This window comes from Curcuma longa, chromosome 17 (assembly GCF_044706935.1).
Source record: "Curcuma longa cultivar G26 ecotype Majalengka, Jawa Barat chromosome 17, ITB_CL_G26_1.1, whole genome shotgun sequence".
Taxonomy (NCBI): Eukaryota; Viridiplantae; Streptophyta; class Magnoliopsida; order Zingiberales; family Zingiberaceae; genus Curcuma; species Curcuma longa.
In genome coordinates, this window is record NC_133877.1 from 298732 (window position 1) to 312809 (window position 14078).

The 14078-nt window shown below is 37.8% G+C and overlaps 1 protein-coding gene across 2 annotated transcripts; it reads right to left on the reverse strand.

Annotated features, from left to right (window-relative positions):
* Window positions 1–323: 323 nt before the first annotated feature.
* LOC141848517 (uncharacterized) lies at window positions 324–6385 on the reverse strand. Of its 2 annotated transcripts, XR_012603525.1 has the most exons (13): window positions 6041–6385; window positions 3402–3539; window positions 3215–3296; window positions 3033–3109; window positions 2445–2551; window positions 2136–2247; window positions 1918–2034; window positions 1748–1839; window positions 1597–1663; window positions 1447–1525; window positions 1120–1355; window positions 955–1042; window positions 324–672 (listed from the first exon to the last, which is right to left on the reverse strand). XR_012603525.1 is itself a non-coding variant. In XM_074736553.1 (12 exons), exons 1-12 carry the CDS (start codon window positions 6383–6385, stop codon window positions 1019–1021), a joined length of 1476 nt encoding a protein of 491 aa, XP_074592654.1. In that variant the 3' UTR covers window positions 719–1018. The 2 variants fall into 2 exon arrangements, 1 of the variants encoding a protein (XP_074592654.1); XM_074736553.1 differs by lacking the exon at window positions 324–672 and having other exon boundaries at window positions 719–1042.
* Window positions 6386–14078: the final 7693 nt, after the last annotated feature.

Genomic DNA, 14078 nt, shown 5'->3' on the forward strand with positions numbered 1-14078 from the left:
ATGCATCATCATTCACGCCCCCAAACGAGTCGATCATATTCTAAAAGTTTGTTCAAAGATAAAAAAGCAACACGACAAAAAGACAGCAAAGAAAGTGACACACGTACGTAGTCATGGCTGATCCACACGGCTCCCCTCCCTCACTACCTTACGTACGTTGTCGTTTGGACACATTGTAAAAAAGATAAATAATGAATTAGAGTGGTTCTAGATGGGGACAGCTAATGTAAACTTATAACAGGCTCGCAGACTTTAATTGTGACGTGAAGAACAAGGTGTTTTCTTTGTTCACGAAAAAAGGTTTTAAAATATCATTAACGTGAACATGAAGCTACATACAAGCTACAAGCTACAGAAGAAGAGAAGACTTAAAAGGGAGAGGCAGCAAGCAGGTCAAGTCGACAAATCCCTCCATGCAGGTTGAGTTTGAGACAACCTCAGCAGTATGCAAAACCTCCCAAGGGTTTTGTCTTCATCTCGAGGCAGAGACAGACTTTTGGTGACGTCTCTTTCTCAATTGAATTAACATGCACGGGGAAGAGAAGATAAGAGAAGAGGAAGAAGTTAAGATAATTAGGTGGGGGTTCGCTGGTTCATCACATGGCCTGGGGCCCTGGGCTGTGGACCATCATCAGTACTGGAGCACTGGCAGGAAGTGGAAGGAAAGTAGAGCTTGCAATGGGAGCAAGTAAAAAGTAAAATTAATGAACATGTTTAAAAGTAATATCTCCTGTGCATTAGTAATTATAATATTTAAATCACAATTAATGTCTTCCCAGAATTTGCTCCAGTGTTCTATTTGCCGCAAACATGTTTAATCTGCGAGCAACCGAACACTGTTTTGAACTAGATAGCTCTTTCCTATGTTATTTTGGTATGTTATTCCTAATTCTTGTATAATTAGATTCATTGAAGTGCAACATAAAATGCAAAGAGCCTTAGATAGTTCCATACATTAATTTCGAGCTCTCCACTGGCTTCGGTAAGGAGAGCGATCCAAAAGTCCTCATTTCTTTGGTTAGGGAACACCAATGGCCTTCAACTGTGATAACAATAAGAAATCAGTAAAATCTATAGCAAAAGGGAGGGTGGCATATTTGTCAGATTATGTTTACTTACGATATTGTTCTCAGGTTCCCTCAAGTAGAATCCCTGAATAAATAAAGGGAAGATGTTGCAACCTAATAGAATGTAGACCATGAGTGCATGCGTCCCCAGCCATTCCATGGCCAAGGTTGGCTTCCTGTAGCCATAGACGTCGACCAGCACGTATACTCCAGTAAACATGACCCCAGCAGCCCCAGCAGTGATGCAGGTGTAACTCGGCGTGTATAGAGCCTTGTTCATGTGCATTCCTACACCAAAAATTACCATCTCCGTTTGGACATCCAAGCGACTCAAAAAATCAAATTGGCACGAAAGACAGAGAGACAATCTTGTGAGTACCAAAGAAATCCAATGAAAAGGCTAGTGCCAATAGACAAAAGGAAGGAATCATCCACTGCAGGATTCTCTCCTTGTGATCCTGTAGTTTGTTCAACATTATGACGTATGCAAATACAACTGATAGCAAATTAAAGATCAAATTCACAATACCTCAAAGTGTATGATAACATGCCCAAATTGCAATCCAATCAAGCAAGTAACAATTGCCATCATAGAACTGCAACACTAACTAGTTTACATTTAGCTTCCCAAACATAGAAAATCGAACTGAGAAATGGTAGTAAAAGGTGGAATAGCGAACCTGAGTAGTCCTTCAGGATCAAAAGGAGCTTGGCACCATGAAGGAGCATCAGGTGGAAGCGGACCACTAGCTGGTGAGTTTATACTGCATTGCTGAAGAAAGTGTAAGTTAATAGGCCATGCAGCACACATTCAAGGGATCAGTTAATGTAAAATCAGTGTATATAATACCTCAGTTCTTTCATACACAGGGCGTCTGTGTAGATGTTGGATGCCAAAGACTCTACGGTCAATCATGCCAGCAGAATTGCAAGCAGGTCCTGTGTCACCTCTCATACCACATTTAACCTACAATGAGTGTTAAGAATTCATCAACAAAATTATGATAGATATGACCGAGTAATTAAGCATCAATCAAGCGGAGTATGTGATGGAAGATATTGACTTACTGAGAAGGTCCTCAATGTGAAGCCTGTCACAGGCATCTGATACTCCCAATCAGGAACATATAGACCATAAAGAAGAACCATGTAAATGGATGTTAGTGCAAGACCCACCAGCCTATATGAAAGCATGCCAACATCAGTATCAGGCAATTAGAATTTTCTAAATAGAATTTTTTTTCTCTCTAGCATTCTCTGAGTGCTGATCCTTTAAATTTATGAAACCGAGTTGAATTAGTCTATATGATGCTGGAGGAATCTAACATTCATCATACACACTTCAGAATAACATCCAACAAGAAGAGAGATATTTACAGTTGCAATCGGTATCGTCGGACCAAGAAATATCCAGAATCAACATCCTGATCAACTCTAAGCCAGATTTCAGATATTGCAGCTAGCAGATAGGCTATCGCTATTCTCTGTGAGAAGAAAAACACGCTTGATTTGATTAACTACCTTCTGAAGGCATTATGACTAATTCGAAATTCATTAACTCAATATTGTAATTTAAACATGGTTTACGTAATCTTTGGCATCATGTTAGCAAGTAGGTTGAACATATATTATGATATTGATGGTGGCATCCTCAGCAATAATCTAACTATATATGTGCATGCATTTGTAGTTTATAGATTTTTGAAAATATATTTCATACCTCAATCTCAATGTGACTCTTCATTTCTTGTTCCACTTATAAAAAAAGAATGGTCATCTAGATGAAATCATCTTGTCTAATAGATAAGAAAAGCTATCCAGTATTTTTTTCCTGTCTTTTTTACAGCTTCACTTTGATTCTACAAATTGTCCATTTATCAATCTATTGTTTGCTTTGATTGTACTTCACATCTAGGGAAAACATTTTTACTAAGTTTATTGCAATATGATCATAATAGTGGATACCTGTAAGATACCCATCCATCGTATTCTCAAAATATCAACTCCATATGTTAAATCATAAAGACCATGGAAATAGCCACCTGACAGATTAATATTAAGTTAAGAAGTATGATAAATGAAGAGAACAAGTTTCCTCAAATAACAGTCCTTTATTTTAGAGTAGTCAAAAATAGCAAGTTGCATACCTTGAACTACAAGACCAACAACAAAGAGCTTGATTGCTCGAAGTACTGCTTTTTGGGTTGCCATGGCTTTGTTTGCGATTCTCTGAGCAGGAATTGTAAAATAAGTCATTCTTTTGAGCTGAACTAAATAAACACATTTCATTATAATCTTAAAAATTGTTTGAACTCAGAAATTCAATTATCAAACCTTATAAGTAAGTGCAAGGGCCACGCCAACTATAAATAAGAAAAATGGCATCACAAAATCAGCAAGGGCTACACCATCCCAGGGAGAGTGGTTGATAGCAGGGAAATATGAACCAGCATTGTCTACGAAGATCATGAGCTAGAACAACATTTAAAATGTTTAGAGGAAAGAACACTACATTGCTGAAAATCACACTCAATGACGCTCTAAAGAAACAAAGAAAAAAAGTACATTAAGGCAAACTATATGTGATTTTCATTGATATGAAGATAGTCATCAATTGCAAAATAATTTATTCATCTGTGTATACATCTAGCCATTTTCATGCCTCTAATATACTTGAATGGTTTATTTGCTCTGATTAACGAAAGAAACTTATAAAGATCTGAAGGTTTAGTATATGTCAATACAATTGAATCAATGTTAAGCTTAGTAGTGCCTACTATTTGATTCAAGAATTTAGTTTGTTGTGGTCTTTTGAACTCAATTTTCAGTGTAAGAAAAAAAAATTGTCCCTTGTTAATATGAAAAATAAAATAATAGAAAAAAGGTAATACTGTCCGTCAATTTTGGTATCCCTTGCAAGACTAGGAGACGGATCCAGAATTCTAGATACAGGTTCTTTCAGACATTGACTGTCCATATATTTTCAGTTTCTTCAAGATCCAGAAAACCGTTTCTGGTCAATTTTAAAGGTTAATCCTCAAAATTTTTTGGATATCCACTTCTTTTTTAGAAAGATAATGCCTGAAAAGCTCAAGCGCAATGCTGCTGATCTATACCCCATGTTGTAAATATAGTTAGTTATAATGCACAAAGCAATTGCAGCAGACATTGTTAAGTTGAAACCTATAGCTATGAAGATCTATTGAACTTTCACTCCGTTAATTTCACATATAGAAACATGAAAATTGTCAGAATCCTACCGAATCAGCCCAACATAGGTTTATAAACCAACTCAACTTCGAGGAGCAGTGACGGACCACTCTCACAAAAAGTAAATTGTGTTCCCAAATCACATCTCAAGCACCAATTTAAGCAAAAGCCTATTCGCAAAAGCTTCCAAACAAGACCATGTTTTGAACCGGACATCCCACTGGTTTCCAATTTTTCCATCTGCATCAGCATACAATCTGCCCAAGCAATCCAATAAGACTGGATTGGATTGACCTCAGTTTTGCCGAGTAAACCAGTTGAATTACTGAACTGTTCTGTTTTTGAATTTTATCATTGATTTCCAATGCACTTATTTTTTCGGTAAATTGTGCGCTTATTTTCCGGATATAAATTTTATTTTAGGTGATTCAGAGCCGTAAAACCAACAATATCTATTAGATTAGGCAAACAACTAATACAGAAGAGGCAAAAGACTAACCAATATATAAATTTTGATTGAACAAAATACTTCCATTTTTAATTAGCACACAGGCACTGCAGGCTTCTGACAAATGAAACTAATTGCCTCAGTGAAGCTATCCTCCATTTATACGTACCTTGCACAAATTGTGCTAAAAGAGTCATAAATATCATATTAAAAACAAAAAAGAAAGAACTGAAGTGGGGGCAGCACCGACCTAAATAACTATACATGGTATAGACAAGTGTGCCACTCCACGCATCAACTGATATTTGTGTTAACGAAACTTAATTGACTATTATGTACTTAAAAACCGCCAGAAAGCTTAGGTAGATTGCAGTGAATGAAAATTAAACAATGGTTCAGAGGCTCGACGACAAATGGCACCATGAGTGCCTAAGACACTGAGACTCTTTAAAGCTAGCATTTAGGCGCTCATGACCTACTTCTCTACTCTACTGTCTGCTCACCCACCTCTCTGTGACAGCAACTTAATTCACCCGCTTAAGTCAAGCTGTAATTGCTCTGTCCCAGAAATTACCTGAAGCGACGGCAATGTCTGCAACTGCCAACAATTGCCTATCTTGTGAGAGAAATGAAGTCACCACCGAGTCGGTCCATTCCTTAAGCTCAAAAACAGAATGCTTACAAGGATGTCAAAGTATGTGTTTGGAGGGAGAAATTGGAAAAGGATTAATGGCCAAATAATAACAAATGCGTTTCTGCTAATTGCTAATAAAATTTAATTTTAAATACTAGCTAATCTATGTAACTAGTTAAAGATTACGACCACCCTTATTATATTCAAAGATGCGATCAAAATTCTAAAACAAAGAGCAGATAATGGAGGATAGTGCGACCCTTCACTGAATAGAGCAACATGGACAATGAATAAACTGGATAGTGCCCACTAGCAGATCTATCTTGTAAACTTTTTTATTTTGAAAGACAAAATAAGAAGAAGGCAAGCAATTTGCCAGCATTAACTCGCAAGAGTAAGAACTCAGCCCTTTATTTCCATGATAAGCAAATGAATTCAGAATCACGCAAGGGAGCGCAGAACTTTTGACAAAGTTGAGCTGAACTAGATGCGCAAATGATGCCCACCCACTTAGAACAATATAATCGATGGCGATGGATTTAATGTCTTAGAGTAACCAGAAGCAAAACTAAGATCGATGCATTGCCAAAAAAGAGAGAACATAAATGAGAATCTTTAGCAAGTAACGGCGATCAGGACAGGTCCGGAAAATCAAACTGAGGCGGCGAGCGTACTACGTACCGCGACGGTGAGGCCTCGGAAGACATCGAGCGACACGAGTCGCGGCGCGCGCTTCAGAGCCGGGGACTCGGCCTTACCCAGCGGCACGACGCCTTTTCCGGCGCCGTTTTCGAGGTCCCTCAGCGCCGACTGAAGCACGCCGTCGCCGTCACTGTCGACGGCGACGGAGATGGCTTTGTGGTTTGGATCGGCGGCGGCGGCGCTTCCTTCGTCGGCGGCCTTGATGAGCTCGTACACCGCCATGTTCTGGATCTGATCCCGATGCGGAGGAATGCGGGTGGTTCGGGTGTCCCGAACCGCTCCTTTAATTGTGATCCGTGGGCCGGCGCGATGGCTTCCCTCCATCTTCTACCGCTCCTCCACCCGCTTTTTAAAGGACAGGAAGCGGGCGAACAGTGGAATAATAATAATTATTAAGATATTATCCAAAAAGGAAAGAAATACGCATATCCTAATTTATTTATTTCCATCACGCCCTTTATTAAGAATTTTTAAAAAACCCCCAAAGACTCTAAAAATCTTTACCCAAATTGATATTTAAATTTAAATTTAAAAAAAAATAGAAAAACTCAAGTCGTTTGTACTCCTAATTTAAAATAATACTGACGTTCAGGTTAAATAGAGAATAAAGAATATTTAAAATAGAAAATTATAGAGAATAATTTTTAAAGTTACTATAAAATAATCAGATTTTTTTATAAAAGTATGGCGTGAATAAAGAATTTTTATCCCAGATGTGATGGTAATGGTAAGATGCTCAATTATTTATTCAAGTGTTTGTAATTTAAATTTCAATTACGATCTACTGTAAAATATTTTTTTTAATAGAATAAAAAATTTAAGATATTAATCGTTAAATGTGGATCAACCGTTTGCACTTTTAAATTTATTGGCCAATAAAAATTTCTATAAAATTCAATATTAATTGGTATTTGAATTATAAAAAAATATAACACTGTAGGGAATATATGCGATGAGAATTATAAATCATTGGATTGCACTAAAGCAAATAGTGAGATGTTACATCATATCGCTATTATAATTAGTTGAGTAGCTTTAACCCAAATTTGATCGGGAATAGTGTTCCTCGTGAAGGTAAGAGATCTATGGACGAGGAGCCGCAACGTGGAGCCACAGGACATCGTCCACGTCGATATTTGTAATGTCGACGATATTGGAATATATTCCTTCAGTCCTTCGAATTTAAGGCTCATTATGGATATGCCATTTGAAAAATGAAAAAGATAATACGCATAATTTTTAAAATTTGGCACGTGCTTATTCTACAAAGTGGATGTTATTCTTAGCGGAGTTTTGATGAGATGAGAAGAGATTTATTCCCCGCACGTGCCACGTGAAATATATGCCATTTGAAATAAGCTCCGTCGTACACGTGAAACAATTATATATTAAAGAATAGAATAATATTTTTTAGTGAAAAAGTGTTTATCTTCTTATATTGAAACCTTAATTTTATTCTCAATTTATCTTTTTTACTTGATTGGTGTAATATTATTGTAACAATTTCGAAAAATTAATATCATAGCTGTTTTAGCTAAAGTGACTATAATATAAAATAATTTTAATCGAAATTATTCTAGTGTTAGTTTAATTAAATTGAAGTAGTTTTGACCGGTGTTTTACTTGTGGAACTCGTCAGCGAGTGATTGAGAATGCTGATCCATTTATTTACTTAATGAAGTTCCTATATTAGGTTTTACATTAATTGTTAACTCAGATCATTCTCTCTTATCATCTATCCAAAAAAATAGATGAATTAAGTTTTGACCAGGTTTCGCTCGCCGCTGCTGTTAGAGAAGGCACCGTCCAATTTGTTGGGTTGCAAGGGTGCAAACATAGTCCCACATCTAAAACACATGGAAAAGATCATGAGTTTAAAATGTATGAAAAATATCTCCATTTGAATGAGACTTTTTGGGTAGAGCACAAGAACAAAACCATGAAGGCTTAGGCTCAAAGTGAACAATATCATACCATTGTGAAGATATTTTGATTCCATCGGTACCAACAAGTGGTATCAGAGCGAGGTTGCTCTTCACCGGACTAACCACCGGAAGAGTCATGATCCAGATCTAACCATGTGAGTCTGTGCTCCAGTGTCTGAATCAAGAGGACCAGCCACCAGGTAGAAAGTTCTAGTTGTGGGTAGGCAAGAAGTCCTAGTAGGTCAGGTAGAAAGTTCTAGTTGTGGGTAGGCAAGAAGTCCTAGTAGGTCGAGTGGACTGAGGGGCAAGAAGTCCTAGTAGGTCGAGTGGGTGGAGGGGCAGGAAGTCCTAGTAGGTCGGGTGGATCGAGGGGCAGGGGCAGAAAGTCCTAGTTACGGTTAGGCAAGAAGTCCTGATCGGGTCGACAAAAAGTCCTGATGGGTCGATGAACATCAAACGGAGGCTTTCCGTTTGAGGGGGGCCTATGGTCCTTTGTTTGAGGGGGGGATTGTTGGGTTGCAAGGGTGCAAACATAGTCCCACATCTAAAATACATGAAAAAGATCATGAGTTTAAAAGGATGGAAGATATCTCCATTAGAATGAGATCTTTTGGGTAGAACCCAAGAACAAAATCATGAGGACTTAGGCCCAAAGTGGACAATATCATATCATTGTGAAGATATTTTAATTCCATCGGTACCAACACAATTTGTGTTTAGAATCGCCGCTAGCTTCGAATCGCCACCGCTGCTGTTAGAGAAGGGAGCAAGTGGAAGCGGACGGGAGAGGGCTTCGCTCGCGATTAGGGACGGGAGAGGGTTTCGCTCGCCGCCGCTGTTAGAGGAGGCGTTGTCCAATTTGTGTTTAGAATCGGCGCTAGGCTTTGAATCGCCGCCACCGCTATTAGAGAAAGGAGCAAGCGGAAGCGGACAGGAGAGGGCTTCGCTCGCAATCGGGGACGGGAGAGGGTTTCGCTTGCGATAGGGGATGGGAGAGGAGGGTTTCGCTAGCGATCGGGGATGGGAGAGGAGGGTTTCGCTATTTCGCTCGCGGAGGGTAAGCGGACGGGTTCGAGGGGTAATTTTGTAAAGAAAATTATCTTATCTCGGAATCAAGAAAAACTTAAATTTTCCTTAGTTTTCCAATTCTGGGTTGGATGCCCTCTTTTGCTGACGTATGCTAATGTGTCGGGAATGAAGCATTACTTAAGAATCACCGATTATCTAAACCAAACAAGGTTTTGAATGATAACTTTGGATGGATAACCAAGGTTATCACAAATTACCCCCAACCAAACGCACCCTAGAAGTTGAAAACGTGCTAGCTTATTTTGTAAGAATGTGGATTGAGAGGTCATGATGAATATTCAGATTCTCAAAATCATGGTACTTTTATTGAGATGTTAAAACTTTTAGAAAAATGGAATGTTAATATTGGTGATGTTATGTTAGAGAAAGTTTCAGGAAATACAAAGATACCTCACCAGAAGTTCAAATTTTTTTTTCATATTATTGGTAACAGAGTCAGAAATAAAATCCGTGATAAAATTGGAGATTCTAAGTTTTGTCTTTTGGTGGATGAAGTAAATGATATATCTAACAAATGATATATCTGTTTGTAATCTATGTTTATTTTTTTAATAAAAATTTATTTATAATTTTGTCTCAAATTTATTTCACATTCCGTCTCAATTTTTTTTCAAATATTATATTTTATTAAAGTGAAATGGATTAGTAATTTTATAGCAAATCCATCTCTAATTTATCTAAATATGAAACAAAATTTAATTCCGTCTCAAAAATCTGTTTTAGAAGCCTTGTTTTCTTGTAGTGTTAAAGATTGCCCCTATGCATATTATGTGCATTACTTTGTCCACCAACTTCGCTAGCATTAGTTGCAACTGCTGAAAAGGAGATCTCTATATGATTTTTTCTTTCTGAATATGATAACTATTGTTAATCTTGTTACATCTTCCAAATGCAATATCGAGTTACAATATGCTCAAGTTAATGAAATTGTGTGTTCTATTAGTGGTGGTGAACACGAGACTGGGCAAGGAGCTAATTAAATTAGTACTTTACATCGAGTAGGAACTACTCATTAGAACTCCTATTTTGATTTTATTTGCAATTTAATAGATATGTATGGTGCAATTATTGTTAAAAAATTTAGATAATTTGTCTTGTTTTTGATTTGTCCGGGTTTTTAGGTAACCGAGTCTTTTATTTTTAATTATTCATGTTGAGATGGTCTATTGTAAAAGCCTATTTATAGGCTTGTTTTTGGTATCAATGATATGTTGGTTTTTTCCCTTTATCCTTTTTCTCCTCTGTTTTTGTATCAGTGGTATCAGAGTCGTCTAGGGTTCCGCCGCCGTCTAGGGTTTTTTCTCTAGCACCGTCGGTTGATAAGAAGCAGACGAAGCACACCTTCTTCCTTTCCTCCCCAGCGTCGTGATACGGATTTCATTCTCATTAATCGAGGCCTCTTCCCTTGGTTTCTCATTAATCGAGGCCTCTTCCCTTGGTTTCTCCACCTTCCTGTTCCTCCTTTCCTTTGTCAAACCTGCCACCTGCCATGAAAGCAACTGCTGCAGACTTATTTGGCAGTGCATCATAAATCAACTCAAACTTGCCACTTCCCTAGGAGAGAGAGAATCCTGTAATAGCGAAGGATCACAAGAAGCCCTACCTCAAGTCTACCCAAAAGAAGAGAGAACGCAGTTCCACTTGGGGAGACGACGCCTGGAGTGGCGGGGTACAAGGAGGGACATACTTCCAGAGGATTTCGCCACCGGCGGGACAATCATTGCAGCCCGGGCGCCCCTCCACAAACCCCACCGACGTACTGCTCTCTTGCTGCAACATCCGATTTGTTTTTTTTTTTCCTTCAGCATCACGAATCAGAGGCTGGTGCCAGGTATCAGAATTATCTCCTTCAATGGCATCCGAAAGTAATTTTGTGCAACCTGCAATTCCACGTTTTGATGGTCACTATGACCATTGGAGCATGCTCATGGAGAATTTCTTAAGGTGCAAAGAATATTGGACGGTCGTGATTTCTGGAATAGCAAAATCAAAAGAAGATGCTGCGCTAACAGAAGAGCAATTGAAAGATCTTAAAGCAAAGAATTATCTCTTCCAAGCTATAGATCGTTCAATCTTGGAAACCATTTTCTACAAGGATACTGCAAAAGATATCTGGGATTCTATGAAAAAGAAGTACCAAGGCACGACAAGAGCTAAGAGGCAGCAGCTTCAAGCACTTCGTTCAGAGTTTGAAATGCTCCGAATGAAATCAGGAGAATCAGTTTCAGAGTATTTTTCAAAAACGATGACAATTGTCAATAAAATGTGGATCCTTGGTGACAAGACAGAGGATGTTCTCATCATCGAAAAAATCCTTCGATCTATGACACCAAAATTTAATTTTGTTGTCTGCACCATTGAAGAAGCAAATGATGTAAGTACACTTTCAATTGATGAATTACAAGGTTCATGAGCAGAAAATCAATCAATATGAAAAAGAGGAGCAAACATTGAAGGCTTTATCAGAAAATCACTCTACAAATTATAGAAGTAACAGAGGACGAGGAAGAGGCAGAGGTCGAGGAAGAGGAGGAAGATACAACAACGATCGAGGAAACCAACAACAAAATCAACATCAAGAGAATTATTTTCAAAGAAGAGGATATGGAGGTTATTATTCAACAACAGATAGAACAAAGTCAGCAGACAAGTCCAATGTTGAATGTTACCGATGTCATAGGTATGACCATTATAGATCAGAATGTTATACTAATTTGAATAAACAAAATGGAGATCAGACTAACTTTGCAGAAGAAGAAGAAGAAGTGTCTCTTTTGATGGTATGTCATGAGAAAGAGAAAACTCAACGACATGTATGGTATTTAGATACAGGTTGCAGCAACCACATGTGTGGGGAGAAGGATACATTTTCTGACTTAGATGAAACCTTTCGCAGTTCTGTCAAATTTGGCGACAACTCTACAATTTCTGTTATGGGAAAAGGGAAAGGTAACCATACAAGCAAAAGGAAATACTACCCATACTATCTCTAATGTTCTTTTTGTGCCAGATTTAAAGACTAATTTGCTTAGTGTGGGTCAACTACAAGAAAAAGGATATGAAATTGCTATTAAAGAAGGAGTTTGTCGCATTCAAGATGCAAAGTTGGGTTTAATTGCGCAAGTTAACATGACAGTCAATCGTATGTTTCCACTTTATCTTCATACAACATCTCATTCATGTTTTTCAGCAAAATTTGATGATGAGGCATGGTTATGGCACTTTCGTTATGGACATCTAAATTTTAGTGGATTAAAAATACTAAAACAAAAGAATATGGTGATCGGTCTTCCTCAAATTACAAATCCTTCTCAAGTTTGTGAAGAATGTGTTGTTAGCAAACAACACCGTAATCAATTCCCCCAGGGAAAATCTTGGAGAGCAAAGGCGGCATTGGAGCTTGTCCATTCAGATATTTGCGGGCCAATAACACCACACTCTAATGGAGGTAAAAGATACATAATTACCTTTATTGATGATTATAGTCGCAAAATATGGATTTATTTTTTGCAAGAAAAATCTGAAGCCTTTACTGCTTTCAAAAATTATAAAGTACTTGTCGAGAAAGAAATTGGCAATTCGATTAAAGTTCTGCGTACAGATCGTGGTGGAGAATATAACTCACATGAATTTGTAAATTTTTGTGAGAATCATGGAATCAAAAGACAACTTACAGCTGCTTACACACCCCAACAGAATGGTATATGTGAAAGGAAGAACCGTACTATTATGAATATGGTGCGAAGCCTTCTAACGACAAGTGGTATTCCTAAAAATTTTTGGCCAGAAGCAGTTAATTGGAGTATCCATATATTGAATAGAAGTCCCACATTATCTGTTCAAAATATGACACCAGAGGAAGCTTGGAGTGGAAGAAAACCAACGGTTGATCATTTTCGGGTTTTCGGATGTATCGCTTATGCTCATATTCCAGATGAAAGAAGAAAGAAACTAGACGACAAAGGTGAAAAATGCATTTTTCTTGGTATAAGTAATACATCAAAAGCTTATAGATTATATAATCCTTACACTAAGAAAATCATTATAAGTCGTGATGTTATTTTTGATGAAAAAGACACTTGGCCATGGAATCAAAATGGTGTTAAAAGAAATATCCCAGCAGATCTTGATGATGATGAGAAAGTACAACAATCTATGGAGGATAAGCAACAAATCCCAGCAGATCTTGATGATGATGAGAAAGTACAACAACCTATGGAGGATAAGCAACATGAGGAAGTCTCTCAAAATACTCCTATAACAGATCAAAGTTCAATGGAAGTAGAATCGCAAAGGCCACAACGTGTTCGAAGAAGACCAGCATGGATGTCTAATTATGAGGTGACTGGAATTGATCAAGGTGATGATCCTCTTACACATTTTGCTTTATTTTCAGATTGTGATCCTACAACCTTTGAAAGTGCCGTCAAAGATGCAAAATGGCGTAAGGCGATGGATGATGAAATTGAAGCCATTGAAAGAAATGATACTTGGGAGCTGATTGATCTTCCGAAAGGACACAAAACCATTGGTGTAAAGTGGGTCTTCAAAACAAAGATAAAAGAAAATGGTGAAGTTGACAAGTATAAGGCGCGTCTAGTAGCTAAGGGATATAAGCAAGAGTATGGAATTGATTATACAGAAGTTTTTGCTCCTGTTGCAAGACATGACACAATCAGATTGGTGGTTGCATTGGCGGCACAAAACTCGTGGCCTATTTACCAACTAGATGTCAAATCAGCATTCTTGCATGGAAACTTGGAGGAACAGGTATTTGTAGAACAACCTCTTGGTTATATTAAGATCGGAAATGAGCATAAAGTATATAAATTAAAGAAGACTCTCTATGGATTAAAACAAGCCCTACGAGCCTGGTATAGTCGCATTGAGTCCTATTTCTTCAAAGAAGGCTTTCACAAATGTCCATATGAACATACACTCTTTATTAAAGTTGGAGATAAGGGAAAATTGCTCATCGTCTGCTTATATGTAGACGATCTCAT

Bases quoted from the DNA above. Each gene is read 5' to 3' on its own strand.
- LOC141848517 (XM_074736553.1), bottom strand. From the start codon at position 6,385: ATGGAGGGAAGCCATCGCGCCGGCCCACGGATCACAATTAAAGGAGCG. The intron at 1,840-1,917 runs GTATTATATACA...CACTTTCTTCAG, and splicing joins CTGTGTATGAAAGAACTGAG to CAATGCAGTATAAACTCACC. The intron at 1,356-1,446 runs GTACTCACAAGA...TTTTTGGTGTAG, and splicing joins CTTTTCATTGGATTTCTTTG to GAATGCACATGAACAAGGCT.